This window comes from Mesocricetus auratus, unplaced genomic scaffold (genome assembly GCF_017639785.1).
Source record: "Mesocricetus auratus isolate SY011 unplaced genomic scaffold, BCM_Maur_2.0 Super-Scaffold_100033, whole genome shotgun sequence".
NCBI lineage: Eukaryota > Metazoa > Chordata > Mammalia > Rodentia > Cricetidae > Mesocricetus > Mesocricetus auratus.
In genome coordinates, this window is record NW_024429213.1 from 13,349,212 (window position 1) to 13,376,433 (window position 27,222).

The 27,222-nt window shown below is 46.0% G+C and overlaps 2 protein-coding genes across 7 annotated transcripts in view; both read right to left on the minus strand.

Moving 5' to 3' along the window:
• Nucleotides 1-357: 357 nt before the first annotated feature.
• On the minus strand, nucleotides 358-5,282 carry Pim2 (Pim-2 proto-oncogene, serine/threonine kinase). The gene is made up of 6 exons (XM_005085110.4): nucleotides 4,920-5,282; nucleotides 4,680-4,789; nucleotides 3,805-3,855; nucleotides 2,113-2,485; nucleotides 1,541-1,717; nucleotides 358-1,444 (listed from the first exon to the last, which is right to left on the minus strand). The coding sequence occupies exons 1-6, from the start codon at nucleotides 4,978-4,980 to the stop codon at nucleotides 1,281-1,283; spliced, it is 936 nt and encodes a 311-aa protein (XP_005085167.3). The 5' UTR covers nucleotides 4,981-5,282; the 3' UTR covers nucleotides 358-1,280.
• A 3,248-nt stretch (nucleotides 5,283-8,530) lies between these two features.
• Nucleotides 8,531-27,222, minus strand: part of Otud5 (OTU deubiquitinase 5) — a 31,185-nt gene continuing 12,493 nt past the window's right edge. For 2 of the 6 annotated variants that reach the window (XM_013124490.3, XM_013124494.3), the window contains 8 exons: nucleotides 25,926-26,019; nucleotides 16,480-16,544; nucleotides 16,236-16,392; nucleotides 15,989-16,137; nucleotides 11,776-11,979; nucleotides 10,041-10,242; nucleotides 9,842-9,955; nucleotides 8,531-9,585 (listed from right to left, as the gene is read on the minus strand). In XM_013124490.3, the coding sequence (XP_012979944.1) occupies nucleotides 9,461-9,585; nucleotides 9,842-9,955; nucleotides 10,041-10,242; nucleotides 11,776-11,979; nucleotides 15,989-16,137; nucleotides 16,236-16,392; nucleotides 16,480-16,544; nucleotides 25,926-26,019 (1,110 nt within the window). In that variant the 3' untranslated portion in view covers nucleotides 8,531-9,460. The remainder of the gene's footprint in view (nucleotides 9,586-9,841; nucleotides 9,956-10,040; nucleotides 10,243-11,775; nucleotides 11,980-15,988; nucleotides 16,138-16,235; nucleotides 16,393-16,479; nucleotides 16,545-25,925; nucleotides 26,020-27,222) is intronic. The other 4 variants (XM_013124491.3, XM_005085108.4, XM_021235973.2 and 1 more) reach the window with 3 other exon arrangements.

Genomic DNA, 27,222 nt, shown 5'->3' on the forward strand with positions numbered 1-27,222 from the left:
CAGGACAATTGACGTCAGGGTTAGAGAAACCAAGGGAGGTGAGTTGAGGTAGATGGGAGGGGAGGAGGAGCATGAAAGGTAAAGACAAAATTAAGGTTTAAAGAGCTACACAGAAAGTGCTAGAAAGATTCCAGTTGGAAGCCTGGGATTTATGTTTGTGCCAGTAAATCCCAGCACTCCGAGTTTGAGACTAGCTTGTGCTTCAGAAGACCCCATCTAAAAACAAAACGTGCGCCAGACTGGCCCACTGTCTCATTGGGTTTTTCTTCAATAGAGAATTTTCTTCAGGCATCTTCTAAACTCAGCAGCATCCAGTAGGCGCTCCGCTAATGCCTACCTCTATAAATGGCCATTCACTTGTGACTTCCTTATTTATTAAATAGGTTTCCACACATGGCTTTTTAAATAATCCAGGCAGGGGGAGAAGGGACAGGAGGGCACACTAGCAGCTCTCCTACCGCCAGCACGTCATTATTTACACTATATTCACTGGACAACCCTGGCTCAGGAGGAGGCAGCAAAGGGTGGAGGGGGGCCCCAGGAGAACAGACAGTAAGACTCATTTCCTCCATCCCATCCCCCAAAACCATCCATCCCATCCTAGTGTCTGTGGTGTCCGGTGATGTCCATCTCCCATTCCTTCCCAAATTATGGAAGTAAGGTTCTTCTCACCAGAATAAGAGCACTTGGGATAACAGTAGGGTCCCCTCACCAAAACAAAGCAACAACAAAAACAAAATCCAAAGGGAAAAAAAGCACTGGGATACTAATTAATAGGGCTTAATAATGCTAAACCTTCCCCAGAATAGTCATTTCTGGGCTAAGGCAGGCAAGCAGCAACTGAATGAGATCCCAGGGTAAGGGCCCTTTTGCTAAAGAGCAGCTGGGGTATTTTAAGGAAAGCACCCTTGCCCGAGTGAGAGCATTTGAACTAAGTGTCTAAGTCTGTGGTAGTAGTACAGGGGGTGCCAGTGTAGGGACTACAATGTAAGAATAAGAATCTTAGGGCCCAGAAGGGAAGGAATCCAACCAAATGAACATCCTTAACAGAACAAGAAACAAGTAACTCCCTCTCCCAAATAAGGGACCACAGGTTCTGGGAGGAGAGCTCCTTCACAGGATTGGGATAGGAACTGGGCAGACTTGGCTATCTTCTGATCCCTGATCCTTATTCCCTGACCTTAGTAATACTGGATCTTTAACAACCTGTATAACCAGGTAAACAGATGTCCATCTATCCCTGTAGCATGACCATGGGATTCCAAACAGCCTGGCTGGGCCTAGGGAAGCAGGGACCAGGGTAAGGGGGTGGGGCTTCCTTTGGAGGGATTGATGGGTGCTTCTTCAGCTGGTGTTTGCATCCATGGGTCCAGCAGAATCTCCTCCAGTGAGGGTCGGGAACAGGGTTTAGGGGCCAGGCACCGACGGATTAGGGCACAGCAATCTGTGGGGTCAAGAAGCAGAGGGGAATTAGTCAGCAAAGGGTCCCCAGTCCTGGGAGGAACGAAGCCTGTTGGGCTGTAGACAGTGAGGGCCTCACCTGGGGAGACATGAGGAGGGAAGTGGAGCTCAGCCTCCAGAATCTCCTGGTCTCTCTCGAAGGGAATGTCCCCACAGACCATGTCATAGAGGAGGACACCAAGTGACCAGACAGTAGCCGGGAGGGCGTGGTACTGGTGTCGAGAGATCCACTCTGGAGGGCTATACACCCTTGTCCCTGCACACAAGCCAAGGATTAGATCCTTTTCTGATGATGCCCTTCCTCAACCCCTGTGTCCCTAGAAGTATGAACTGTACATTAAAGGAGAGTATCCACTTGCTGGAGTGGTAACACTTCAAATTTAACAGCAGAGTGCTGTCAGCAGCAAAATAGCACCTCCGAGTTACCAAAAACCCAACTACAAAAAGCTAATACTAACAAGATCCCCACAAGGTTAAGGAACTGTAAGAAAAGGGACCTTATCAGGCATCTAGGCTTAAGAATCCAGAACCTTAAAGGGCACGATATAGGTCCAAGGTTACAAGGACAACCCAATACTAAAGCTCAAAAGTCAAAAGAATTAAAGATTATAAACAGCCCTCCCACCAGAAATTGTAGGGAAGAAGCCTTACCATCAAAGTCCGTGTAGGGTTCATCATGCAGCAGGGCCCCAGAACCAAAATCAATGAGTTTAATAGAACCCCGGCACAGATCTATGAGGATGTTCTCATCCTTGATATCACGATGGACAACTCCGCGGGCATGGCAGTGCTGGACAGCTGCCACCACTTGGGTGAAGAAGCTGCGGCTGCGGCTCTCACCCAGTGGACCCTTCTCTGTGATGTAGTCAAAAAGATCCTGGGCAGGCATAGGCCGCTCAAGGACCAGCATGAAGCCCTCTGGTGTCTCAAACCAGTCAAGCAGGCGGATCACACCCGGATGCCCATTGCCTTCGCCCACCTTCCACAGGAGTGCTACCTCAAGTGGGCAAGTGACTGACTCTGACTGAGGTGAGAAAGAAACAGAAAAAAAAGGTAGATAGTAAGTCTGTAGCTCTATTGTCAGCATATAACAGTTTATTTCCCGAGCACTGATTCTGGCCTTTAGCTAGCCACTTCCCTTCCTAGGCCTCAGTATCCTCTCAAAGGCTCAAATTCATTGGAGTGAAATGAGCAGAGACCATATACATCTGGCATGTTCAGTAAATATTTGAATAAGTTCAAGTGTTTTCCTTTTTAGGGGGAGGGAGTTGGGGACAGGAACTTTACACAGAGCAAGCTGGTCCGGAACTCAAGAGATCTGCTGCCTCTGCTGGGATTAGAGTGCTGGGATTAAAGTGTACACCACCATGCCTGGCCTTCGGAGAGTTTTCTAATAAAGTCCCTCTGCAGAGGTGAGATATATTTACCTATCTTGTTAGCCAGCAGCCAGATCAGGATAGTTTTTATGCATACTAGATGTACTTTGCAAGGTGCCTATAATTATGCCACTGCATAGATGCTCTCTGGCTTTTCAATTCTGTCTCATTTTTGAGACAGGATCTTGCCATGTAGCCCAAGCTGGCCTCAAATTCACTGAAATCCTAGTGGCCCAGCCTCTTGAATGTTGTGATTACAGGCACGCCACCAACCCTGGCTTTCATTTTTTTAAAAACAGCTTACAGTGATTAATTCAAAGGACCTGGCACAGAGCAAACATTTAATGAATACGATGTTTTGCCAGTCTTTACTAATCAACTAGCACAATTCAGTAACGCCACCCCCACACCTGAACAGGCAGTGCACAGTCAGTGCGGAGGGTCTTTCTGCTTCAGATGAGGCCCTTTACAGGCCCACTAACTTGCACAGTCGCAGACAGGTTTTCTCACGGAGATGCAAATTCGGCTACTGCGCAGGCTCACCCACCCTCTGTCCCAGGGACGACATAGACTGTCTGAAGCACCCGCCAGGGGGCGCTCTTACCTACAATTTGCCCAGACCCGCCCTGATGTCCGTTAGTGTTCTCAGGGTGGCAGGAGAGAAGCAGCCAGCATCACCATGACAACCAGTGACCTAAGCCCCTCCTTCCCCACCAGCAAGTACTGTGAAACATCCCCTGAAGCAGTGTTTGGAAGAAGGGTGCAAAAGGAGAGTTTGAGAGGAGAATCCAGAGCTCTGGGGAAATTGCGGTGAAATCAGAGCTATCACATAAAGGCAGTAAACACAGGCTGGTGGGGTTCTCACGATTTCAGGGCCCAGGGAATCATATATCCACTAGGAAGAAAAATCAGGGGGTGAGTGCGTTGATGGAGTCCATGGATCATGACGTAGACCAAACACACTCACCACGGTGGACCAGCCTAGCACACGATTCCGGGAAATTACTTTGATGGCCACCTAGAAAAAAATCGTGAGATAAGGAGCCAGCCGGTGAAACCAGACTCCTCTTAACTCTAGACCCTCTGCCCAACTGCAGTCTCTCCACTCCAGTATTTCTAATTCCCATATACATCACACCTACTGGAGCTCGGATGCCTATCGAGCATTCTCAAGTCCCCAGAAGCAAGTTCCCTCCAGCCATCTAACATCTTTACCCATGAGCTCTTGTCAGGGATTCATCAAGACCCCCTGAAATCCAGAATGGACCTGTAGTTTTTTCTTTTGTTTTTCTCTGTTTCCCACTGTCTCCCTACACCACCCACCACTCTGTGTGATGTTGGTATTGAACTCAGTGCTTGTGAATGGTGGACAAACCATCCACCATTGACCCATATCCCCGCATTGAAATTTTAAGGTTTTTGACATCGCGTGCTCTCCTCCATCATCCCCAGGACACAACTCTATCTGGATTCTTGTTCTCACGACTCCACACTTACCACCTACTAAAAAAATCCCCACTTTCCCAGACACACGCACACACAGACACACACGCACGCATGTACGCACGCACGCAGATTCCATGGATCTTGGGGTCGAGTCCTGAAGATCTGTCTCCTTCCCAGTAGAAATAGTCAGTCTTCCAGAATTCCTGCCCAGACCCAAACCCACCTGGACTGCAGACACGCGCACGCACTCAACACACATAACAACCCTGCTCCTTAACATTTTTACTACACATTTGCAGGTTCCCCACTGGAGCAACGGGCATCTCCATCCCCGCCACCCCACCACCACCCTTCGCCAAAACACCTGACCCTCCCAGAACCCCCTATAGGGGATACCTGACGTCTATCCGTGACGCGGTGTCCCGCGAAGACGGTGCCAAAGCCTCCCTTACCCAGGAGGGGGCCAAGTCGGTATTCGGCCTCGAAAGCTGCCCGATTCTTGCCACCTACGCAAGCGGAGGCGAGGAAGTCAGGGTGGCGGTGTACTCGGATCCCGGCCGTGACTCTCTCGCCTCCACACTGGCACCCACCATTATATCCACCCAACCTGCTTGTGGCAGAGGAGACTGCGCTCACCTGGAGGCTTCGTGGGGGTCACAGGGGGCGAAGGAAGCCCCTGCAGAGGCTTGGTCAACATGGAGGAGGTGCTGCGTAGATTCAGCCCGCTGAATCCGCTGAGCCCGCAGGGCGTGGATGCCCGGGGCAGAGCGGCTGGAGAGCCAGGGCTGGGGGGCGCCAGGGTGGAAGGCAGGGAATCTGGTGGCCCGGAAGCGCCCGCAGACGGCGCAGCGTTAAGATTCGTCGCGCGCGCCAGCCCCAATGCTACTGAGCCGGGGCACGCGCCTCCCGGAGAGTCGCCCTGCGCGACAACCCCGCCCACCTGGCTTTGATCAATCCGGACGCGGCACCTGCTGTACCCGGGCCAATCGGAGCCAGTCCTTATTTGCATGCCACCATCAACGTTTCAAGTGCCCTTATGCAAATACACTCCAGGTTCTTCCGCGGAGGTGGAGTCTGTATGCAAATGTGGGGGCGGGGCGGCCGCGCGCGCGCGCGCACACACATATACACACGCAGACACTCGCGCGCGCACACGCACTCACATACGCTCGAACAGGTTCTGGGAATCCCTTTGCGACAACCGCGCATGTTTTGCTTGCTGGTGTGGTGGGGTGTGTGTACACACTTAATAAAAAAGCGCACCCCCCTTTCCTAGGACACAGGTTTGCAGCCGCAACAGCCTTTGCAGCCTTGGAATTTGTGAGGAAACAACGCCGAGCCAGCTTTTAATAAGCAGAACTAGGCAGGATTCTATCATGCAAGCGTGTTTCTCACCCAGAATCAGGTAGCCTTTGCCTCAAAATTGTAACCAGGCCCTCATAGACGAGCTGGTCCACTCTTCAGGAAATAATAACATTTTTTATCACCCCCATGACAATGAAGGGGAGCAGAGTACCCATGACAGCTTGGCACCTGTAGGATGGATTTTGTTTGGTTTTGCTTTAGTTTTTTTTTTTTTTTTTTTGGTTTTTCGAGACAGGGTTTCTCTGTATCGTTTTGGAGGCTGTCCTGGAACTCGCTCTGTAGACCAGAGTGGCCTCGAACTCACAGAGATCCGCCTGCCTCTGCCTCCCAAGTGCTGGGATTAAAGGCGTGCGCTGCCACAGCCCGGCCAGTGCACACCTTTAATATCAGCACTCAGGAGGCACAGGCAGGCAGATCTCTGAGAGCTGTGAAGCCAGCCTGTTCTACAAAGCTATATAGAGAAACCCTGTCTTGAAAAAAAAGATACATGGAAAGCTAGGGATTTAAGAGTACGCACACAGCCGGGCGTTGGTGGCGCACGCCTTTAATCCCAGCACTCGGGAGGCAGAGGCAGGCGGATCTCTGTGAGTTCAAGGCCAGCCTGGTCTACAGAGCGAGTTCCAGGACAGCCTCCAAAACAATACAGAGAAACCCTGTCTCAAAAAAACCAAAAAAAAAAAAAAAAGAGTACACACACAATCCAAATTACTTTGTATGCTGAGTCAGGAGGACCATCATGAATCGGCAGCCAGACTGGGCTACATAGTGAGAATGTGAATTAAACCCAAAAGGACTGCAGGTGAGATGGCTCAGAAGCATTTGCTACCATGTCTGCCAACCTGTACTCAATCCCCACAAGTTGTTTTCCGACCACACCCACACAGACATACAGGGAGGGGGGACTACCATGAAAGATAGTGAGATTCATTCAGGGAGACTTGTCCTAGAGCTAGATGCACATGAAGATACATCCAAAGACTATCCCAGAAACACTCAGTGATGTGACTTTACTTGGACTGTCTCATGGGGTCATTTAACACAGTATGTCCCACCAGAAACTGACCAACTTGTCACAAGCACACCAGTACCACCAGATACCCACATTCTGTCACAAAAATATACATAGATGTTTTACACACACACACAGCTCCAAAGCAGGCATCAAACAGCTACATAAACAATGTCACAAAAATAGATGCAATCACATACACTATCAGACATGCAGCCTTATCACTGAAACTATCCAGACAAACTACAGATGCACCGTCACTGACAGACCCACGCAAACATGCACTTCTCTCAGATAGCAGACACAAACTGTCATAGGCAGAGTCCCACACTCAGTCACCATCTGACACACCTGGAAACAAGCCCTCATCGGACACAGACACATACACATTCAGCCAGGGACACTGAAGGGAAACTGGTGGCGGATTCCCTGTGGCCCAGACAATACACACAAAGCATAACAGTTGCTTGTAATTTCCCTTAACTCATCCAACTTTACTAGGTGTTTTACTATGAGCCTTGCCTATGAGTGCAGAGATAGATCTTAAGACACGCACAAACAAGATAAGTAAGCATCACAGCCCCAGCCCAGAAGTTTATTTGTAGTACAGTTATTGGGGATAGTTGTAGACAGAAGTGAGAATGTGAATGAGATCACACAAACTTTTCTTACGTGATCCCTCTGTCTTAAAAGACAAATTAGGTTGGTAGCTGAAGATAGGGTTAGGGCAAATTGCAAGTAAAAGCCAGGAGTAGCAAGAGGCAGGCTGAGGCCAAATGGTACAAACTTACAAAATACGATAATACCCCCACCCCTAAGTCTGGTAATAACCCCAACATTTGTGCTCTAAGAATGTACCAGGTACTGTTCCCAGTAGTACATTATTGACCATACACATTCTCTGTCAATACTCACAAATCAGAGAGCATGAGGTAGCAGACATTAATGACCCCTGTAAGTTGCAGATGGGGCACTTTAAACTCAAAGAGAGCCCAAAGTCACACAGCTAGAAAATGCAGATAGATTTTAAAAATCAACCCTCTTGGCGTGCTCATGCTTGACCATGTATTTCAAATACCCTGCAGCCACCCACTGGGCAAACCACACCCTCACCTGTAGGGGCCCCCACAATCAGCCTTCTGCAGGGACCCCACTGAGGCATGGTGCCGGGAATACTGTTTTGAGAAAATCTGAGGGTCAGCTAGCCTTCTCAACCTGGGCTTAAAAAACTAGAAGGGATGGTGAGAGCTGTCAACAGAATTTGGAAACAACAACAACAAAAAAAAGGATTTAGCCTTTTCATTCTCCAGCTTCTAAAACCCAGTCAGACAAGGGTCATCTCTGGTCACTGTCACTAAACTCTTATAGCTAATTATCAATTGTTTATTTCTTCATCAGATTATCACAAGAATGAACATTAAGGTTGACAGTGGAAATTCAAACAATTCAGTCATGGCCTTCAGCTCAAACACAGTCCTTAATTATCCGTAGGCTCCCATTTGGAAATATGGTAGGTGGGAGTAGGAACTTTAAAGATTTGATACTGAAAAAGTTTGCTATGATTTTTGAGAAAAGTGTCTTATTGTATAGCCTGGCTGGCCTGCAATTCTACTATATAGATCAGGCTGGCCTGAAACTCATAGATTCATCCACTTAGTAGAGTTTTGTTGTTGCAGGTTATGTAGCCCAGGTTAGTTTCAACAGCCTGGGCTCTACCTACACTGTACCTAGCAAGAAGTGCATTTAATAAACGGATCAAAGATGAACCCAACCACAGACAGCACCTACTGGAGAACATGTAGACCTCAAGTCAAGTGAAACTCCGTGCTTCCCAGAGGCCGAGCCACCCCTGCCCCACACAGAACAGAGCAGCTCAGGGAAACTGACATTTGGTTTTATTGTGCCAAGGACATTACAGATGGTGAATCTTGTCAACACCTGCAGGGCACGGGTGCCCCATTTGCCAAGGCTGCTCCCACTCCCTAAACTCAAATCTTGGGTAGCGGCCATGATCTCCAAAGATACCTCCACCTCAAGATTCCAAACAGACTAGTGGTGGTGGAAGCAAAAGGAATGCAGCAAGGTCAGGGTCTCATTGTCCACAGTCAGTCTGCCACCTGCAACCCCTGCCACCTCCCTCTGGCTCATATCTTCTTTCCTTCCAAGGAACTAGAGGTCAGAAAACAGCAGAAATCCATCTCTTTGTCTGGCCACCATGCCCCATGGCCAACTTGTCTGTCTCCAAATCGGAGATGCCATCCTCACCGAGCAAGTGTCGCCATGGCCATGGTTTTTGATTTGTTGATTTTATATGATGAAAGTACGTTTTCAGAAAGAAAAATTTAACATGGAAGGCTCAGATTCTTGGGGTACTAGGAGGGAATATTTCCCACTTCCACCTTTCCTGTCACCATTGCAGGGGAAGGGTAACAAGTTTAATTGATCTGTAAGGAAGGGCGAACAGTAGACTTCCTTTGCCTGAGTATCTCTCTTCTGGGGCTGCCTGGCTGCCAGATGGTCTGTCTCTGTGTGCCTCTTGCCTACCTTCGGCACCCTTTCCAGAGTCCCCTGTGGAATGCTGAGACGGTGCTGTGCAGGGGGCAATGGCACATCAGCTGGCAGAGCCTGTTGATGGTGGCAGGGATGAGATGGATGGAGCGCTTGGGTGGGCCAGCCAGAGGGAAGTGGAAAAGGAAAAGAGGAAACGAAGGAAGGAAGCCAAGAGGGAAGAAAGCCAAAGAAGGTTGGGTGGCATCAAGGGCAGGAGTAGGGGTCTAGGATGGTGTCCAGTCCTGGGTCTCCATCAACTCTTGTCTGGGGGTGGGTCTCTGTGCACTTTGTTTTTCTTCATACTGTCTAAGTATTCCTGTTGGGACACTGCCAGCACCGATGCTAGGATCTCATCATCATCCCAATCATTCAGACCTGCTGGGCAGGAGAGAGAAGGGGAAAACAATGATAGGGGTCTTCGGCCCATTTCCCTCCTTCCTGTCTAATCCATCCAGGTCCTAGTCACTCATTGGCTCCCTTAACTCTCTCTGAAACTCTGCTAGACCCTGGGGAAAAAAACTTTTTGGGTCTGAAATTTTCCTTCAGGCCTCTGATTTGGGAAGGTGCCCAAGGGCTTCAAAAATCCTCCAGGCTCTCCTGAATTCCAGCTGGCCCATCCTCTAAGAAGGCTTACCAAAGGCAGAGGGGGACATCTGTTGGATGAGGGCCCGGCACTCCAGAGCAGGGTAGAGGGACACAAGAGGAGAGGTGGCCCGGTCAGCCCCTGCCGAGAACTGACTGCTTGTACCTGAGGCAGATGAACAGTCAGAGGTAGGGCCCACCAAGCAGAGTCTCTTAGCCCAAGCAGGGCACCCTGAAAGCAAGTCACTAACCTGGTGCACAGGGTGAAGGAGGTTTGGCAAGAGCTAACACAGTGCCTGGGGAAGGGGGCTTAATGCCTAGCTCAGCATGCAGTTCAGGGTGCTCAGGTGACGAGGCTGAACTTCGTTGCCGTGGAGACCGACTAGTCCATTCCTCCAGGCCACTGGAGGCTGCTGCTGTGGCTGAACTACATGTGGCACTGGCTTTCCGGGGCTGCAGTAGGGAAGAAAAAAGTGATAAGAACCTACACCGGCCATGATCCTCCTGTGCCAGCGTGCTCACACCCTTTCCAGAAGCCTGACCACACTACAGCTTTAATGCATGACAATGGTACAGGCAAACTTACAACCACTACCGTATCTTTGGAGGCTACTGACAGAAAATCCTGTTCTTCTTTCAAGAGGTCCTGACTCCACAAGAGATCCATGACCACAGTACCTTCACATGTACTACCTGGTAGCCTCGTCCTTACTGGTCTACTTCTACCCTTGCCTTCTAGCTTAGACTGTTTTAGTCAGCAGTCAGGGCGATCCTGTTATCCTGACACACATCCAATCCTTTTTCTGGTCACAGTCCTCTCATTGTTTCTGCCTCATTCAGAGCAAAACTAAAGTCCCCTCCACAGAGCTCACAAACCACTATCCAACCTAGTCCCACTACCCTAATTTCCACCCACTACAATCTGTTCAGCTACAGGCTATTCCTGAGTTATAAACACCAAGTGTGCTGCCCTCAGCCCATGCCTTGTGCTGTCCACACTCAGCTACCATTCCACTTTTGGGGGGTTTACGTCATCTCTTGTGCTGAGACCTACCCTGGTGACTGCTTAGTGCTAACTCAAACCATCCCCACTCGTCTCATTCTTGCCCTGTACCAACTGCCCATTCTTCCTACCATACCTCCAGCTAATTTATTCACTATGATTATTCTAGTTCACTTTGAAAAACCATGAGTAACCTAAGGGCAGGGATCTTGGCCTGCTAGGTCCACAAATGTACCCCACTACACTAAGAGCAGGACCTCCTGCTTCCTGGCACAGGCCTATGACAAATACTTGCTCTTGCAAACATCTGATCATTCCAAACTCCTTTGGGACTCCTGAGATACCTGCCTCCCCTCCACCACCCTAAAAACACAACTGATTGAAAGCCCTACCCCTACTGGTGTTTGCACAGCCAGGATCACAGGCCCTACCAATTCCTGTCTCCCTCAACAGACAGGACCATTGAAAGTAGTGAAGGAAAAGTTTTTATATCCACAGTACAGAGCTTAGGGTAGCATACAAGGGGTTCCAGAATAGCTGCTCTCTTTGTAGCTACCCATTGCTCCTTTGTGACACCAGTAGTGGTGGCTGCTCTCCTTTCTTAAAAACTGCTCTCCTTTACTTCTTAAAAGCAAATGTTGGGCTGGGCAGTGGTGGCACACCCCTTTAATCCCAGCACTCGGGAGGCAGAGGCAGGCGGATCTCTGTGAGTTCAAGGCCAGCCTGGTCTACAGAGCGAGTTCCACGACAGCCTCCAAAACAATACAGAGAAACCCTGTCTCGAAAAACCAAAAAAAATAAAATAAAATAAAATAAAAAATTAAGTGTTGGGAGTGCAAGGTATGATGCCAAGACTAAAGACTGAGATGAATTATGGACGGGGCTGGGAGCTTCCCTCCCCTTATTTTATCCGTGTTCATTAGGGGCCAAAAGATAAGAAGTAATAGGTTTTGATCAGGCCAGTGACAGAGTCCATGACCCACCTGGCTGGGTCCCCGGACCTGGCGGGCCTGTTTCTCCTGATCCCTCAGCCACTGTAGGTAGGATTCTCGAGCCACCTGCTCCTCTATGGCCTCATTTGTGGCCTCCCAGTCTGTAGCTCGTTTCTTGTCTTCCAACATTTGCTGTTCAATCCATGATTCCTCTGACGTCTTTATAGCATTCTTCATCAGGGACTGCTCTGCAAACTGCCAGTGGAGAGGAACAGGGATGTGGGGTGATGCTCTTAACCTGGATAAGAACCTAAATGGGCTCAGGAAGGTAGACTTACAGGCCTTAGCAAAGACAACACAGGAAAAGTTAATTTTACAAAGTACTCCTCAGCAGACTGTGCATAGATTGGTAACTGGAGGAAAACAGGCCTAGATTATAAGACCTGGCATTTTGAATTCCTATGGTCAAAAATGCTGGCCCATCCCCAAGACACCTGGAGCTTAGCACTGAGTCTGGGGATAAGAGGTGCTCTTCAGTCTAGGTCTTAACTTAAAAGAAGCCTTACCTAGTAATGGTTCTATTTTACAATGCTGAAGCCGTTCTCACAGATTCACAGATAGGGCAAAGGAAAAGATGAACAGAGAAGTGAACTGTAAGACATGGAGTGGAGGCAGGAGTCAAGCATATATGAGGCTGGGTGTGGCTATGTGAGGAGATGAAGGGTCAGTATCGGCATGGTGTGGGTGCTAGGACACTGTATGACAGAATTTCATGCCAAGTTTTAAGAGACTACAGCATTATTTGTTTGTTTGTTTTTTGAGACAGGGTCTCACTACATGGCCCAGTCTGATCTTGAACTCACTATGTAGGCCAAGCTGGCCTGGAATTCATGGCAATCCTCCTGCTTCAGCCTCCCAAGTGCTGGGATTACAGGCGTGAGCCACCACATCCAGCGATATGACACTAATGAAATAATAGAGAACATCAAAGTATATTTCAGGGATTAAGTGTAAATATTGCTTCATAAAGTTTTAGTAAATGTTTTTTTCCCCAAAACAATGGTTCGGTATGCAGTCCAGGTTAGATTTGAATTCACAAGTCTCCTTTCTCTGTCTCTGGGATTCTAGGATTACAGGTAGGTACCACATGCCCCCAGCAAGTTAGCATCATTTACACACACACATACACAAACACACATATGCACGTGTGCTAAGTAATGATGTACCACATACTTTTCTATCATGGAGCAATACTAAAGGAAATATATGTATGAAAATGTTAGATTGAGCCAATTTAAAATTAGGCAGATATGGTCCAGCTCAGTGATAAAGTGTACATATACAAAAACATGGATTAAAAAACATGAAAGTGGGTAAGCAATCTAACCACAGAGAAAGACACAGAGATGGCAAAAGGACATATGTGAAAGATACTCAGGCTGGGGGTATACCTCAGAGGCAGAGTACTAAAACAATGCTCAACACATTGTTACCAATTCAAGTAAACCTAAAATCCCAACAGTGGCTAAAATACAAAACAGTAGGAAAATCCAATTCCTGGGAAGGTGAACTTACACACACACACACACACACACCTGCTTCATACAAAGTCTGGCAGTTACTTGCTTTTAAGTAATTCCGAAATCTTGCTTCCATAAAATTTAAGTTACCACAAAGACCTGCACACAGCAGTTTACAGAAGCTTTATTCATGATCATCAAAAACTGGAAGCAACCAGGGAGACCTTTCAATAGGTGAATGATTAAACAAACTGTGGGCCTCCACAAATGGAACAGTAAGTGATAAGAAAATGGCTAACAAGCCATGAAAAACCATGGAGGAACCTTAATGCATACTGCTACCTGAAAGCAGCATTTTGAAAAGGCCACAAACTATGATTCCAATTATGTGACCTTCTGAAATAGGCAAAAACAGTCAACAAAGGACCAGTAGTTGGAGGGGAAAGAGAGGGGAACCTTCAGGGGCTAAAACTATTTGAGTGATTAGGTGCCTAAGATAGATGCACTTTTTTGTTATGCATCTGTCAAAACCCAAAGAACTTTACAAAACAAAGACTGTTCTTTAATGTATGCTAATCGCTTTTTAAAGATCAGTTAAGAAGTGAGGCTCCCAGTGACAAAACCACCTAAATGAATTACAAATGTATGCAAGGACAAGCAGGTGGTGGCCTCAGGCACTTAGGAAATGAATAGAATCAGTAACACTAAACATAAAAAGAACTGTGCTTATCACTGAACTCCAGGGGGTCCAGTTAATGAGTCTGCCTCAGCTTATACATGTATATGTAAGTAACAGTCATGTAAATGACTGGTGGGCGGTGGGGAAAGTTCTCAACTTTAAAGAGGGAACTTACTCATGAAAAGGGAAAGGAGGCAAGACTGAGGCATGTGGTAGAGGGGTTTTAACTGCAGACATCAGCAATAACTGTTTAGGTTAACATAAATTCAGGGAGATAGTTATAATCCTCATTTCGTAAGTATGACTTCCTTCCTTAATAGTACACCATTCAAAAGGTGGGAAATGTAACACTACTTCAGCCAAATGGTCAAAGACATTAAGAGTCAAGATCTTACTCCTAATACATACATCGTGCCGAGAACAGCACTTAGTCTTTGTGCTCGCCCTCCCTAAACCCACAATCTGGGTTTAAATAATGAGTACATGCAGAAAGAGAATTTCCCTGTAATACTTTAGAACGGTAATCCTTAAAATTCCCAAGGTCATCAAAACAAGAGGAAGGAATGATGCAGGAACCAGCTATTAACTCTGGGTCAAACACAGCTGTACCAGAGTCTCTATGCCTTGGGAGGAAGGGACTAGATGGAAACTCTTCATACTGAGAAACTATTCTGAAGGTTAGCATGATAGTTCAGAGAGTAATGGCACTTATGCCAATCCTGATGATCTGGATTTAAACCCTGTAGACAGAACTGAGCCCTACAAGTTGTTCTTTGACATCCACCCCTTCCTGAAATAGAGAAATGTAAAAGTTTTTCAATAATTAAGTCTATTAATTAGAGAAACTTTTAAACATTCAAATTTGTAAAGAAAAGGAAATAAAGTCAAGCCAGGAAGTTATAGAATTTTAAAAACTATTAAAATTTAAATAGTATTATTTTAAATGGCATTAAGTGAGGGGGTTCTGGAAAAGCTACATACATATTTCATAATTTCCAATATATGACATTCTAGAAAAGGCTAAACTACAGAGTGGGTCAACAAATAAAATACAAAAACAAATTCTTTAAAATTTGTTAAAGCCACAAAACAAAGTGGACAATTAAATGTGAGATAGCACCCTGGGGATCCTGGAACAGAAATGGTTCATCAGGGGAAACTGAGGAAATGTGAATAAAGTGTGGTCTTTTACTTAATGTATCAATATTGATTTGCTAATGACCACAAATGTAGTCCATTAGTGTGAATCATAATGTTGAATATAGAAACTCTAATATTCTCACAACCATTCTGAAAATCTAAACGTTTTCTAAATTATTAAAAAAACAAAACAAGCCCTACCCCACCCCCAGGGCTGGAGGGTATTTTGATGCTAGCCGTTTTCTTAAAATGAGATAGGACCACCTAATGCTTGTAGGAAGTGAAATCTGAATAGAGGATTTCAGAATCCCCAGGAGGGACAGAGGAAAGATAGAGAAGGGGGAGGAGAAGGGGTGGGGTAGAGAGGGGATAGGGAGGAGAGGAAGGAGGATAAGGAATAGGAAAAGCAGCCCAGTAAGAGGGGGAGAGGGAGGATCAGGGACAGGATGAAAGGAGGGAGGAAAGAATAGGGAAGATGAAAGGAGACTGTGAGAATGAATGATTATCTGCCAGTGGATGCTGGGAAAATGAAATACCATCTTCTGACACTTACTAGGTCTCATGCCTGTGGAAGGGCTTTCAGTACTGGCCCAGCCTATACAATATGCCCCTAGGGTCCATTCCAATAAGCTGTGTGTGGGTCAGGTCTACATTCCAAGTCTGTGACCCCAATTGTCTCTAAGCACTGTGAAGTTGGAGAAGAACCATGTGCAAGCCTGGATATACAATCCACAGTATCCTAAAAGGCCACTCTCAACAAGCTTAAGATGAGTTAGAATGAGTTCTGATCAACAGTAACTCATTAATTTTATATACAGGTGGAGACTTCAGAGGAGACTCCAAGAGGGGAGAGGACATTTGTAGGCTAAGGGCAGAACCAACCCTCTTTATCTAGCAAATACCTATGGCACTGGGACCCACTTACCCCTGGTTTAAATGATGGCAGGCCCAGCCCTACACCAATAGTGGCCTTGTTAGGATTCACCACTGAATTATAGTGGATATTCCGGTGGTAACTGACACGGATGGGTTCATCTTCATTTTGGTGGATCCCATGGAATGTGTTGATAGGTTCTGCAGAGAAAGAGAAGGAGGGAGCATCCACAGGGGACCCAGTATGGTTGGCTCTGATGAGGTACCATTAGTCCCTCACCTACCCACTACAGAAGTACCTGTGCTGTATTGATACACCTCCACAGGACGGTTGTACATCTCTGCCATAGCCTGCATCTCAATATGGTTACCATGGCAGTTGTTTTTCCTTTTCCTATTGATATAGGTGGTGAAGTCTTCTGTGACATAGTTGGAGAAGTAGTCGGCATTCTTCATCTGTGGAACAGATTGAAAAATGAAGGTCTATGTGCAAAGGAGATAAACCTACCCTTGTCCTGTCCTAAGGCCTCCCCAGGATCTTACCAGATAGTCCATGCAATGCTTTCGCACAACCTCATGCATGTCCTGGTCTCCATACACCTGGTCAGCTGGGGGTATGGGAACAAAAGAAAAGAGATGATAGAGCTAGCACCACAAGAATTCTGAGTGAGAACATCATTCATTAGGGGAAAGACGGGCTGAGGGACTAGGGAAATTCCCTTTTCTACTCTAAGCCAAGCCCCAGAGTTCTTTCATCTGTGTGTTGTAGTGGAGTGGTGGGAAAGCAAGCGCTGAAGATGTGCTGAACACACACGCATAAGCTAGGTGTGGTGGGTGGTGCATGCCTTTCATCCCAGCCCTCAGGGTGTGGAGGCAGGAGGGTCAGATTATCTTCATCTATCTTCAGCTACAATGTAAATTCAAGGCCAGCGTAGGTTAGGAGACCCTGTCTCAAAAGGAAAAAAAAGTAACAAGGTCAGACAATCCTGAAGAACAAGAGAATATAGGGTTGTACAGGTAAGTGTAGTTACAGTGAAGGGCCAGCAAGATGACTCAGTGGATAAGGGCACTTCCTCCAAGACTCACGTGGTTGAAGAAGAGAACCAACTCCCTTAAATTGTCCTCTGACCTCTACACATGCCCTGTGGCATACAACCACAATCTCCACACCCAGGAATAAATAAAAATGTAGTAACAAAAAGTTTTTAAAACAATAGTACAGCCACATCAGAGGTATTTCTGGCAAATGAATTGGTTCGTCACTTAGACAAACCAACACCTATGTCCCATAAGTGGCAACAGGCACCACCTATTCGATATTCCTTTCTCAATTTTTACTTGAGGAAACTGAGGCTAAGGGAAAGTCTGTGGCTTATCAAATGTCACAGTGTGGTGACAAGAGCAAACTGGATGTTTCCTCAACAAGTATGCCTGGGCTTTGTAAATTAAAAAAGAAGGGTAGTGCACACCTATAATCCAGGCTGAGACAAGAGAATTGCCAAGGTCAAAGACCCTAGATCTCATAGTAACACTCCATTTCAAACCCAACCAAACCAAACCCTACCACCGCCACCACTAAAACAAAACAAAACAAAAACACCACCCTGCCCCACCATGATTAGAAATTTTTTTTTTGGAGACAGGGTTTCCCTGTGTAGCCCTGGTTGTCCTGAAACTCTGTAGGCCAGGCTGACCTTGAACTCACAGAGATCTGCATGTCTCTGCCTTCTGAGTGCTGGGATGAAAGGCATGCACATCCATCACCCGGCTAAGATTAGAACCCTTAAACAGAAAAGAAAAACACTTTAAATTCTGCCAAACAGTAACTAGTGAGGTAAGTAGTCAGCTTCCTATGCCTCCCCTGAGAAATGGAAACCAGACAGGTATGACCTGGCAGGTCTCTTGTGGATAGTGACTATAAAGTGGCCAAACCCCTCTATCACCCAATTCACTAAAGGTGTACACAGAGTGATTACACAAGACCTCCATTGAAGGTAGAGGGCAGCTCACACCTAAGACACAGCCAACTCAGGACCTGATATAGCAAAGAAACTGGGTATAGTTTGCTGAGGCACGAGAAGCAGGAGTCTCTTCTCCCACGTGAGTCTGAAAATTAGGCAAGACTGACTTTCACTGGCTGCCTCGAAAAGGGAATTTCCCTGTGTTTCCCCAGAGGTTCGTTGCTCTGATGGGATCCCCCTGGGCACAGGGGAAAGGGATGCTAGGAATGGGAACATGCCCACCAGTCAGGCCTGGCAGTCTACTTCTCTGAAGACTTGCCAGAAGGTCTCCACTGCCTTCTGATTCCCTCCACGAGGGTTCTGTATGAGCTGGAAACAAAGGCTGCACTGAGATAGAAAGTGGGCAGCTACAACAGCCTCAAATCATCCTAGAGGTGAAGATACCTGAGGGGTGGAGAAAGGGCTGTGAAGGCAGGAAGGGGTAGTCCCTTCACTGATGTAAACAAGGATGTGGCTTCTGTGGCCATACTCCCCCCCACAAGCACTTCCAGCAAGTCACGTGTCCTGTATACAAGCTGGGGGTGGGGGGCTGCTGCTACCTTTCTTAGAAGTCAGGACCACAGAGGCTGCTGTGGCTGCCTGGGCTGCTGGAGGAGCTATTTCTGTAGGCTGAGCTTGGAGTCAGTGCAGTCTACAGCTGCCATAAACAGGAACTAAGATGGGAGTGAAAGGGTTAAATAGGGGTGGGCTCCCAGGCTCAGTGAGTTGGGCTGAGATAATGGGTAATATGTATCTTCTACAGAAGATAATTTACAGGCCTGGGATCTCTATTTGTCAGAGCCATATCTCAGATTTGGGGAAAAGGGGGGAGGGGTGACAGGGTCTTTTAAACTTGCCTTTTTCTGGCATAAAGTTCATGCCACCTCTTAGCTGTGTGTAGCACTGGACAAGGCCTTTGATCTCTGGGTTGAAATGTCTTCATCTATAAAGTGGGAACAGTAACTCTTCTTCCACTTAAAATAGTATTATACAAACTATAGAGAGCTGGTAGTATAACTCTATGGGAGAACATGGGGTGCTAGGTTCAATCTCTAGTATGGGGATGATGGGACTACAGGGAAGATTTGTCAACTATCTGAAGCATAAACAGTGGTCAAGAAACAGGCACTCCAGGCCAGGTGTGCGGGCAAATGCCTTTAATCCCTGCACTCAGAGGAAGCAGAGGCAAGTGGATCTCTGAGTTCGAGGACAGCTTGGTCTATAAAATGAGTTCCAGGACAACTAGAGCTATGTAGAGACCCTGTCTCAAAAACAAAACAGGCACTCCAATGAGGACAGCAACTCCTATCATACTGTAAGCTACCTACCAGTCAGCCAGAATGTTGAGAAGAATTGCTTATTAAGCCCTTCCTCATTTCTGTTGTGCTTCCTCCACCAGAGGAAAGCCCCAAATGCAGAAAGGAGGGGGTATCCCTTCAATTACTAGCACTGCTGGCTCTCTTTACAGAATTCAGTGCCTTTGTTCAAAACTTTGACAATTGAATTCCGATCAAACTAATAATACTGGCTTTCTGGGTAGGGTCCTTAGGTACAGGCAGGTTACAGTACTTATTATAGATTCAGCCAGCTTTGTAAGGAGCAATCTCGCACTGATTATAAGATGTTCCTTAATTTTTTTTTTAAATTTTAGACACTTGGCTGGAATAGTACTCTGTGTAGCCCAGGCTGTCCTCAACCTCACAACAATCCTCCTCCTTTGGCCTCTAAGTGCTGGGTTTATAAGTATATAACACCATACTCTGTATATACCTTAATTTTGTAATTATTAACATGGAATAAAATGTGCATCTCTAAGACCAAGGAAACAGACATCATGAGGGGGAAAACCCTTCAATGTTACAGGCAAAGCACATCGTAACATGAATTAGCTTTTGCTCGTTTTCCCAGTCCTATCACTCCTGTCCTTAGGAAAATTCCTCCTCCTCCTAGATTAGCATGTGGGGGCCAGGATGGACTTCCCTGTGGGGGGCCCAAGGTGGGAGAAAGAGTGGCCCACTGGACCCACAAATGCAGGGGGAATTCAGAGAAATTGTTTTGACAGAAACTGAAACTTCTCCTCTTGCTAACACTGCACCTGTTTTCTTCTTCCATGGTCCAGCTTGAAGGGTATCCCCCACTTATTCCACCTCGGTTTCCTTTCTAAGCAGGGCTCACAAAATCTCAGCATGGTTCTACTACAGGCTTTTCAAACAACTCATGTGATCCTCACCAAACAACAACAACAAAAAAAGCAAAACAAAAATAAAAACTTACACTGGGTGGGAAGGCATGGATACAGAAATAGTATAGCTAGCTCAGGATCACATATTTATCACATATTTGGCATCAAAGGTGGAAAGACACCAACATTTGGTCCCAAGTAACATTCCCCCATCCCACGTCATGTCCCACAGCCACCTTATTTTCCCAGGGTTAGGCCTGACCCTGTGTGCTTGAGTTTCCCTGCTAGCACAAGGAATCTGTTGGAACAAGGGAAAGGCCTGAAACTGAGCAGAGATAACAAGTATCAGGGACTGCACGCTTCTCTAGATTCAACATGAACCTTCCTCCCCATGCGCCACACATACAAGGATACTCACATAGAGGTGCACACAGTAACCATATGTGGCCCACAGGGCCTCCAAAAGACTAAAACCTTTGAGACTAAATACCCACATAACTAATTCCACAGCACAGAACCACAGCATACAGTGAGTACATGGCCTTTTCACCAATCAGGAAAGACTGAAGACTAGACAAGATGTGAGTGAGGCTGTGCATACTTAGGAACCCATGCCACTTCCTTCCCAGCCTTTGCTAGGGATAGGTAGGATAGGAATGACCAACATCTCTTAACAGACTTGTTTCATCCTTCTCCTTTGCTACCAGCAGAAGTCCTCCCTTTTCAGGCTCCCTAAAATCTAACCTGCATTTGCCCACACTTACAAGAAGCAAGACGTAGAGAGATTATTCTGCTCCCCCACCCCTGCCACAACAAAGATTATCTTACTATATGTTTATGAGTTTTGCCTGCATGTACATATGTGTGCCACATGTATACCTGATGCCTACAAACAGGAGAGGGCACTGGATCCTCTGGAACTTGAATTAAGGAAAGTTGTGAGTCACTTTATGAATGCTGGGAAGCCAAACTGAGTTCCCACTTAAAAAAGTAGCAAGTGTTCTTAACCACTGAGCAATCTTTCCAGACCCACTACTTTTCCTTTTTTAATTACTTTATTGTTACATTTACTATCTATTTTGCACATTTGCATGTCCCAGTATAGATCAGAGGACAACCTGTGGGAGTCTATTCTCTCCTCTCATTACGAGTCCTATGGGTTGAACTCAGGTTGTCAGGTGCAAGCACCTTTACTGACTGAACCATTTCATTCCACTGGCTCAAGTTCAGATTATTTCTAAAGGGCAGTAAATACAGGGTCCTCCTTTGCTTTGGAGGGACCTGAGAACCATGTACTCCTCAGGTTGCTGCCTGACTGCTTCCCTACCATTAAGTTCTGATAAAGACAAAAAAGGAAGCTTGGAGGCTATTCAGATGGCCCAAGTGGTAAAGACACCTGCTGTCAGGGCTGACAACCAGAGTTGGATCCCTAGAATGCACATGGTGGACGGAGATAACAGACTTCCACATAAACATACTATGGTGTGAACATGGGTGCACACAGCAGCAAGGGGCAACAGTAACCTAGTCTACTCTCCACTACCCTCCTTTTCCTGTGAACCCTGGCTCCACTGAGGAAAAAGGAGCCAGGAAAAACTCTCATCCACCTATCAAGCAGTCATGGTATGCACACCCAACTGTTCTACTGGTACAAACTATGGGCAAGACACATGACCTCAGACCCAATCTGAAGTATGTGCTTTTCTGCTTGAGGATTCCCATGGGAAAATGGGAAAACACAAAGATGCTGAACACAGAGAGGTAGATGAATACAGGTATACAGGAAATAGAACAGAAAACTCTCCTGTGTCTTTATACAATCTTAAACACTGATGTTCTGACATTCACTGAGTAACCTAGATAATACAGGGTCCTGGCTTTCCCATGAGGCCTCAGTTTCTCATTTTATAAAGCTATCAATTCTAAGGTTGGGAGGTGATGGCACATGCCTTTAATCCTAGCACTTGGGAGGCCAGAGGCAGGTAGATCTCTATGTTTGAGACTAGTCTGGTCTACACACTGAGATGCAGGACAGCCAGGACCAGAAAGGGAAACCATGTCTCAAAAAACAAAAAAGCTATCAAATCTAAGTAACAAGGGATGGTGGCAATATGTCTACAATCTTAATGCTCAGGAAGTTGAGACACTAAGAGTGTCACAAATTCAAGGCACCAAGCCACCTAATCTACCAAGAAAGTTCTGGGCTAGACTGGGCTAGAGTGAGACCCTGCCTCAAAAAAAATAATAAAAAACAAAATCTTAAAAATTACCTAACAGCTATCCTTTCCAGTGCTGATGATCCATGTTCCAAGACCAAAATAGCCACAGAAGTGAGCCTGGCTATTATTTCTGGACCATAACACACAGCCCCAGCTACTCTCTCCTGAAGCCCATGCAGACATAGCTATGTGGCTTCTACTTGGCCCAAAGGCCAGCACCATTGCCATGGCCAGGCCGAGACATTTTTGTTGAGTCAAAGACAAATGGAAGAAAAGTGAGTGAGGCTCATGTTTCTAAGAGGAGGTTATCTGAACTCAGCAGGGACAGGATGGGTCACAAGATACCCACCTCCACCCAAGAATTCACTGATGCTCATAAATCTCTAGGAGATGCCAGGGAGAAATGGGTATAAGCAATAGATATTGGTTCAAAAGTGCTGTCCTATATCAGTGGCAAAACAAAGGACAGAAAACCACCTGCCTAAGATTCTCAACAATGGAAGAATGAATTCTAGCTAGAAGAAGGAAGGGTCTAGAGAGATCAAAGAACTAAGAAGCTAGAGCAGTGGTTCTCAACCTTCCTAATGCTGTAACCCTTTAATACAGTTCCTCATGATGTGTTGACCCCAACCATAAAATCATTTTTGTTGCTTCTTCATAGCTGTCATGTTGCTACTGTTCTGAATTGTACTGCAAGTATCTGTGCTCTCTGATGGTCTTAGGTGACCCCTGTGAACAGATCATTTAATACCATGGGGTCATGACCCACAGGTTGAGACCCACTGAGCTAGGGCCTCCCTAGTATCATCCTTTGGACATCTAAATGTTCCCATGCAAACTCTACCATTGTCATTTCCCTTTTGCATCCCTGGTAGTGCTGGGCATCAAATCCAGGATCTTCTGAATGCTAAGCAAGAGCTCCACTACTGAGCTACAACTTCTGCCTTCTTTTTAGAGCTTCAACCAATTCTATTTCATGGGATAATGAACCAAAATTTTCAAGAGGGCCTGAAGCACACAGATGAATGTGTGGCACATAGTAGGATCAGGGAGACAACAACAAAGTGTCATATTTGTGCAATTCCAACTCTTCATTACATGTTCCCTCCATTATTTAATACATGATAGGAAGTTAAAGCCTGCAGGCCTTTGTAGAAAGCCTAATGTGATGACCATCTGTCTCTGTATAAGCTAGGCTAGAAACAGGGGGACAGCAGAAAGCCTGAGGACAAAGTCCCCTTCCCCGGCACATGTATTGTGTACTCTGCACCAGGGAAACCTCTAGGAGGCCTAGAGACGAGGGGCCATGTACTTCAGGGGAGAGGCCATAGAACCTCTGAGGTTTTACAGAGAAAAGCTGAGGGCAGCCCAGTCAGGGGAAATGTGTAGCCATGGTGCTGATAAGGAAAGGCCTTCAACCTGCTGTGGTCAGCTCTTCCTGAATGCTTGGGCCCCTTACTGGAAGGCCCCAAATGGGGGCGGGAGAGCTAGATAGACACACATGTACAAAAATTACTCTTGATGTGGGTTACTATTCATAACAGGTCAACAGCCCCAAGCAGCCTGAGTGAACATCTGAGCCCAGATGCTCAACAGTAATCTTGCTTCTCCTACATCCAGCCTGAGGTTAATACAGGGCATAGAAACTAATAGGCCCTTACCCTTTCATTCCCTGCCTTTCTTTTATCCCCAAGATGCCTCCAAACCCAGTTCTTTCTATAGTAAATATCCCAGGGCCAAGATGACTTGAAGCCAGAGGAGTAGGAAGTTTGGAATTTTTCTTCAAACTAAAAGAAACCATAGCCGGGCGTTGGTGGCGCAAGCCGGGCGTTGGTGGCACACGCCTTTAATCCCAGCACTCGGGAGGCAGAGGCAGGCGGATCTCTGTGAGTTCAAGGCCAGCCTGGTCTACAGAGTGAGTTCCAGGATAGCCTCCAAAACAATACAGAGAAACCCTGTCTTGAAACACCAAAAAAAAAAAAAAAAAAAAAGAAACCATTACCTGAATAGTTTCTGCTTGGTAGAAGGGGTACGAAACCATTTGTCCTATCCATCCCACAAGTATTTCCGGCTCTGAGGCACAACTCAGAACAGCAGCCAGGCTTTACCAGTGAGTGCTACTGCTCCATGATGACCTACTATGTATCAAGCATTATGGGATTTACCAAAGTAAATGGTTATACAACAATAGAACCCTTTAACCCATTCTTTAGCTAATTACCATTTCACAGATGAGGAAACAGCCTAATAGAGACCCAGTCACAAAAGAAAAAATTACTCATTCTTAGCTGTACATAGTGGTTCACACCTATAATATCAGCTCTTAGGAGATTGGAGCAGGATCCCAAGTTTCAGGCTAGCTTGGGCTAGAGAATGAGACTTTGTCTAAAAAGAGGAAAAAATTTCTACCTATTTGTTAATGATGTGTGTGATACCCACATGCATCTGCCTCCCAGATTAAAGGTTTGAGTGACCACCATGTAGCTATGTTCATGACTTTTTAAAGCTAGATGATTAAGTCTGAAAGGGTTCACTATTTTCTCTACTTTTGTACAAGCTGAAAGAAAAAACACTAAGTTTCTATAACTTATAAAGATCTAGATTTTTTTTGTGACAAGACAAATATATCCTTGACTGGCATAGAACCTGCTATGTAGACCAGGCTGGTCTTGAACTCATAGAGATCCACCTGTTTCTGTCTCCTGCATGCTGGGATTAAAGGTGTGCTTAACCATGCCCGATTTCACACAGAACAGAGCCCTCCCCCAACACACCACATCAGAGAAAACTCTGGGTACAAACTCTTTTTTTTTTTAAAGATTTATTTATTTATCACATATATAGTGTTCTGCCTACATGCCATAAGAGGGCACCAGACTGAATTGTAGATGGTTGTGAGCCACCATGTGGTTGCTGGGAATTGAACTCAGGACCCCGAGAAGAGCAGTCAGTGCTCTTAACCTCTGAGCCATCTCTCCAGCCCACTGGGTACAAACTCTTACATACCAACATGACAACAATGTGATATGGCTAACCCAGATATAAAATCCTGACTCCCCACTTCTGAAATACTTTTCTCATCTGGTAAGTAGAAGCAACATCAGTCCCCACTTTCACCTAAATTGTGGAATAATAATAGGGTTCCTATGCCAGATGGTGGTGGCACACACCTTTAATTTCGGCATGTAGGAGGCAGAGACATGCAGATCTCTGAGTTCAAGGTCAGCCTGATCTATAGGATAGCCAGGACTACACAGAGAAACCCTGTCTCGAAAAACAAAAATGTGAATGAATACACACACACACACACACACACACACACACACACACACACACACACATATGGGTTTCCTGTAGTGTTAGTAGTCTTAGTCTCTAAGTCATTACTATTGCTGTTAGTATTATTTACTCAACACAATTCAAAACCAGAGGCCAAACACTAACAATTAGGTTTGTGCCTGGATATCCCAAAATACCAACTAGTTAGCTGTGCCTCAATCCTTTTTCAGGTGCTGTTACTGACAACTGGGACACAGCTCAGAGGTATCCTTAAGCCTCCTAGCCTGCAGGACCAAGGTAGAGACTCACCTACAGCCCGGAATAGACAAGCACCATCCTCCTTCATCTGCTTGATGATGAAGCCTTTCTTGTCCCGTAAGGCCTTTTCAAACCAGTGTTCCTGCTGGAGGAAAGAGTAGGAGGTCAGCAACAGGGAAACCTGAACACCCTCTCCAGGGTCCTGCCCTCAAATCCTGAGAGAACCAGATGATTGGCAAAAGGGATACTGGGAAATTCACAGCCCTTCTTGACTACTCTGTGACCACAAAGCAAGAGATGTAGTCACTGGACAGGAACAAGATTTAGCCAGGCAGTGGTAGCACACGTCTTTGATCCCAGCACTCAGGAGACAGAGACAGGTGGATCTCTGTGAATTCAAGCCTAGCCTGGTCTACATAGCAAGTTCTAGGACAGCCAGGGTTGTTACACAGAGAAACTCTGTTTCGAAAAACAAAAAACAAAACAAAAAAGACTTAATCCCAGACACGTCCCAGATCCCCTGGAAACAAACCATCTGCTTTCAGATCCCTGCTCTAGATATTGCAAGACCTGGCCCAGGCAGCCAGAGGCCTAGACCCCATAAGTGCCCAGATAGAGAATGTGGTTCTCTATCAGAAGTTTCACCCAGGAAAGATGCTGAAGAGAATAACCGGCTAGAATGTATATCTTGAGCCTATAAACATCTGAGAAATTCTAAGACATATTGTGTGAGGCAGAAAGTGAGCCAAGTATGATCTTAAGTATGTCCAAGCACACTTACATATATATTTACATAAGCCTCTACATATGTATACAAATATATAGTACAAAACTGAAAAAAGGAGACAATAAATGCTATAGGTGATTTTTCTTAACTTTCTTTCCCAATAAAGATACACAATTCTTCATCCAAATTACCAAATCCATAAACATTTTAAATATTAAGAAATTTGAACCAGATGTTGGTGTCTCACACCTTTAATCCCAACACTTGGGAGGTAGAGACAGGCACATCTTTATGAGTTCGAGGACAGCCTGGTCTACAGAGTCAGTTCCAGGACAGGCTCCAAAACAATGCAGAGAAACCCTGTCTTGAAAAACAAAACAAACAAACAAAAAAACAAAACAAAAGAAAGACTTGAAAAAACACAGAAAATCCAGAGTCTTAATCTAATTCATGTCCCATCATAACCTGAACAGAACTGACATATACCCAGATACTCTACTTGAGGGTGAAGATTCAAACATTTCCACGCAGAAACATTCAGGCACTTGATCACGAGGCACTTCTCCAGCCTCTGCTAAAGTATTATATAATACAAAGTATAAACAACCAGGAGACTTTTCC

What these genes read in the sequence shown, in the direction of transcription:
- Pim2 (XM_005085110.4), bottom strand. Translation starts at nt 4,980, where the DNA reads ATGTTGACCAAGCCTCTGCAGGGGCTTCCTTCGCCCCCTGTGACCCCC. An exon ending in TGCTAGGCTGGTCCACCGTG is followed by an intron (nt 2,486 to 3,804) that starts GTGAGTGTGTTT and finishes TTCTCACCTCAG; the next exon opens with TCAGAGTCAGTCACTTGCCC. An exon ending in ACCCTACACGGACTTTGATG is followed by an intron (nt 1,718 to 2,112) that starts GTAAGGCTTCTT and finishes GCTTGTGTGCAG; the next exon opens with GGACAAGGGTGTATAGCCCT.